Source organism: Pelodiscus sinensis, chromosome 5 (assembly GCF_052426305.1).
Source record: "Pelodiscus sinensis isolate ZL-2025 chromosome 5, ASM5242630v1, whole genome shotgun sequence".
Classification (NCBI taxonomy): Eukaryota; Metazoa; Chordata; order Testudines; family Trionychidae; genus Pelodiscus; species Pelodiscus sinensis.
This window is the reverse complement of record NC_143056.1, coordinates 90097309-90101879: the sequence shown is the minus strand read 5'-3', so window position 1 is coordinate 90101879 and position 4571 is coordinate 90097309. Positions and strand designations below refer to the sequence as shown.

The 4571-nt window shown below is 43.1% G+C and overlaps 1 protein-coding gene across 1 annotated transcript; it reads left to right on the top strand.

Moving 5' to 3' along the window:
* The first annotated feature begins 4023 nt into the window (after window positions 1-4023).
* Window positions 4024-4155, top strand: SMIM38 (small integral membrane protein 38). Its single transcript, XM_075928783.1, has one exon. The coding sequence runs from the start codon at window positions 4024-4026 to the stop codon at window positions 4153-4155; it is 132 nt and encodes a 43-aa protein (XP_075784898.1).
* Window positions 4156-4571: the final 416 nt, after the last annotated feature.

Genomic DNA, 4571 nt, shown 5'->3' with positions numbered 1-4571 from the left:
GAGTATTGTGTCCAGTTCTGGGCAGCACATTTCAAGAAAGATGAAATTGGAGAAGGTGCAGAGAAGAGCAAGGAGAATGATTAAAGGTCTAGAGAACATGACCTACGAAGGAAGACTGAAAGAATTGGGCTTGTTTAGTTTGGAAAGGAGAAGACTGAGAGGGGACATGATAGCGGTTTTCAGGTATTTAAAAGGGTTTCAGAAGGAGGAGGGAGAAAAATTGTTCTCCTTGGCCTCTGAGGATAGGACAAGAAGCAATGGGCTAAAACTGCAGCAAGGGAGGTTTAAGTTGGACATTAGGAAAAACTTCCTAACTGTCAGGGTGGTGAAACACTGAAATAAATTGCCTAGGGAGGTTGTGGAACCTCCAACTCTGGAGATATTTAAGAGCAGGTTAGATAGACATCTATCAGAGATGGTCTAGACAGTACTGGGTCCTACCATAAGGGCAGGGGACTGGATTCAATGACCTCTTGAGGTTCCTTCCAGTTCTAGTGTTCAATCATTCTATGAAAGTCCCCGCTTGCAACTTTCTGTACAGGCCATTGTTCCTGAATATATGCATGCCATGAACTTTTCCAGACCACCTCGAGTTGATGTCAGTGAAATGCCTCCGGTGATGCATAAGTTCCTGCAACACTATGGAGAAGTATCCCTTTCTATTGATGTACTCTGTGGCAAGGTGATCTGGTGCTAAAATTGGAATGTGTACACCATCTATTGCCCCGCCACAGTTAGCAAAGCCTATCTCTGCAAAGTCATCCACTATTTCATGCATATTTCCCAGAATCATGGCCCTCTGTAGCAGAACACAATTTATTGCCATGCATGCTTGCAGTAATACAGCCCCAGTGGTAGACTTCCCAACTCTAAATAAATGTATAGCTGTCTGGAGTCACCAGCTTCCAGACAGAATTGCCACATGTTTCTCTATCGAGAGGACAGCTCTCATTCTAGTATCCTTGCACCCCAGGTCAGGGGTCAGCTTAGCACACAGCTCCAGGGAGGTTGCTTTAGTAAAGTTCTGTACACACTTGTCTTCATCCCACAACTGCATGATGATGCAATCCCAAAAGCAATGCTAAGCTGCTGCTGTTCATGTCATGCAGAATGTCATGTTGCCTGAGAGTCATCTTCTATCAGTAACTTCAAGATTAACTGCTCTACCATTCATGATGTCCTCAGGACACCTACAGAGCATAGGAGAAAGGTGCAGGATCCATCCTTTCTCAGGCTATGTCTACACTACAGAGTTTTGACAGACAAACTCATTTTCCTGACAAAACCTGACTTACATCCACACTGCAATTGCATTCTTTTGAAAGTAAATCGAAAGAACAGAGGGGGGGTTTCCAACACTGATAATCCTCTTTCTACGAGGAAGAAGCCTTTTTCCGAAAGAGCTCTTTCTGAAAAAGGCGTGTGTGGATGGAGAAGAGGGAGTTCTTTAGAAAGAAGAGGAAAGAGGAAAAAGCACAGGTGCCCTGGTGGCCACTCCATACATAGTAATCAAGCTTAAATGAGAGATAGCATCTATTCAGTGTGGACGCTATCTTTCCAAAAAGCAGATCACTTTTTCGATGCGCTTTTGCTGTGTGGACGCTTTCTTTCGGAAAATGTTTTTTCAGATGATCTCTTCTGGAAAAGCTTCTTCCGAAAGAAGCCTGCAGTCTATATGTAGCCTCAGTGCAGAGTGAATGGAAAAATGGCGCAAAAGGAACCCAGAAACCACTGCAGGGCTGGAACCCAAAACAGTGCCCGGCGGGACATTTTGCACAATCCCAAGATGTGCTGCACTCTGTTCTGCATTCCCACAACACCTACTGACAGATGCTGCTGCCAGAAACTGTGGTATGCACACCCATAGTGCATTGCTCAAACTATCGATGATGGTGCCCCCAATGTAGACATAATCTGTCAACTGAGGGAGCACATTTGAACATACATTCACAATTTTGATTTTGTCATTTTTTTGGTGTCAACGTTAGTTTAGTAAATAAACTTTACCGTGTAGACAAGCCCTGAGATTTCTCCCTGTAAAATGATTGCATGTGTAAGTGTGTGTACAGTTATGCCTGTCTGTTTACTTGCTGCTCTTCATTGTTGCTGTGAAAACATAATGTGCTGGATCTCATAATCATCTCTCAATCAGGGCAATGAAACATTTGGGCTATGTCTAGACTGGCCACAAATTCCAGAAAAGGGATGCAAATCAGGTGAGTCAGCATAGGGAAATCCGCGGGGGATTTAAATATCCCCCGCGGATTTAAATAAACATGTCCGCTGCTTTTTCCCGGCTTGGGGAAAAGCCGGAAAAAAAGCGTCTAGACTGGCACGCTCCTCCGGAATAAAGCCCTTTTCCAGAGGATCTCTTATTCCTACTTTCAAGGATCGCACCAGTCTAGACGCTTTTTTTCCGGCTTTTCCCTATGCTGACTTACCTGATTTGCATCCCTTTTCAGGAATTTGTGGCCAGTCTAGACGTAGCCTTGGGCTGGAAATTTTGGGATGCAATATTGGTTAACGCATGGCGTGGTGGGCTGGGAGTTGTCAGATATGTACTCTCTTCTTCACACTGCTGTGTGACCTTGGTCAATCTCCCCCCATTCCCACCATTTGTCTGTCTTCCTTATTGGACCCAGTTCAGGATAGCAGTTAAGCACAGTTACTTATGTTAAGCCCCATTCAGGGATAGCACTTAAGCACCTACTCAAGTACTCTTCCTGAACAGGGATACTTTCCTGAATTTGGCTTTAGATAGTAAGCTCTTGAGGACAGGGATTGTCTTTCACTATGTGTTTGCACATTACCTAGTCAGATGGGATCTCAGTCTCAGTCAGGACCTCTAGGCACTATGATAATACAAATATTACATAATAAGCTTCTGGTTGAGGCTTGTTCTTTATTGAAGTTCTAAGTTTCCCACAACTTTTAAGGCTCTGAATCAGACCTTAATCTCCCCTTTACATGGAAAGTACAACTTCTGGGGAAAGAATCCTGTCAATTGTGCCTGATTTAAACAAGATTCTTGCAGTTCCAGTAATTACACATTTTGTCAATTCATCTATGTTTAAAATGAGCAAAACCAAGTTCCTTCCTCTCACGTCGGCTGCAAATAATGCGGCTTTTCCATTTGGAGAGCTGAATAGGGAGACATAACATAATCTTCAAGGAGTTTCTTTCTCTTTTAGTAACTCAGAGACTTACTGTAACAAGAGTCCTTCTTTCTGTGAAACCTGCTTAACATACTGGACTAAGCAAACTATCTCCTAAAGAGTGTGAGCTGTGTGTGTGTGTGTGTATGTGTGTGTGTATGTGTGTGTGTGTACCTTGCTCTGGGCTTGGCTCTTGAGGACGCTTTTGCATTTATCGATGTACTAATTGAGCAATGCATTTTAGACAGCATCTATGCTCTGATTTGTTTTGTTGTGTTTTTTTTCTCTTTCTCCCTTCTTCCCCTTTTAATTTGTCTAGGCAAAAAATCCCCTCCAGTGTTGTTTCCTGCAAAGACCATTTTTAAGAGCTTGTTGGACAGCGCGGGGCTCTTGAAGTGATAGCTAATTGGTGAAAGAAAGGCCCTGATTGTCTTGAGGGAACTGGAAAGTGCTGCGTGTGCTGCTGAAAGAGACTAGAGAGAAGGTGCCCGGTTTCGCTGAGCAGCTGCTGCTGGAGATGTTTGGAGATTACATCAGCATTGGAAAAAAGGGGCAAAAAAAAAGTCCAACTTCACAGAGATGGAGTTTATGGAGATTTTTTTTCCTTCCAAAGGTCTTCTGACAATACTGTCATTGTCAATATAAGAGTTGTTAATTCTTTATGAATAGCACATGGGGCCTCTTGACTAAATAGTACGTTACATGTCCCAAATCTGTCAGCTGGACTCTTCTCTCACATGCTAGTGAGCTCACTTTGATTGGAATGTAACAGGAATTGCTGGGCTGGCCACACAGCACTGAATACAGCATTATATAATTAGATCGCCCAGAGTATTTTTTCACATTACCTCATTATTTTAGATTAAATATGGAATCAGGCCTTTTGATGATTTTAGTGGTTATAATTATATTAATACGATTCATTTTATGGTCCTGTCTCAGTGCTTATTTAGATTATAAACTGTCCCGGAGGTTTCCTGACAAGACAGAAAAGGAATAGGTCCCTCAAAAGGGCTGGCATACATTTGATTTGATAACAGAGAGGACTGGACAGTGTAACATAGATTTTAGGTTCAGAGTTTGCTCTTTTCCCTGGCTGGAATGACCTCGTCTGAACGATTTTTCAGGAGGTCTTACAGAGGGAAAAACGAAGTCAACTGACTCCTTATCAGAGTAGGTCATGAAGTTGCATCTGGAACAGGCTTGAGGACGTTTGCCAATTAAATGAACTGGAGAGTCTGAAAGAAATCCTATTGTTGAGCAGCCCAGGGCAGCCAATGCCATTTATTAAGAAGTGAAATGTGATGGCTTGCTGGCTGCTCTGCACTTAAAAACGCCAGCTGCCATGACTGCCTGCATGCAACAACTGACCCATGTCCAGATGTATATGAAGAGTAGCCTCCCATCTCAGCCTCC

Bases quoted from the DNA above. Each gene is read 5' to 3' on its own strand.
- SMIM38 (XM_075928783.1), top strand. From the start codon at position 4,024: ATGGAATCAGGCCTTTTGATGATTTTAGTGGTTATAATTATATTAATA.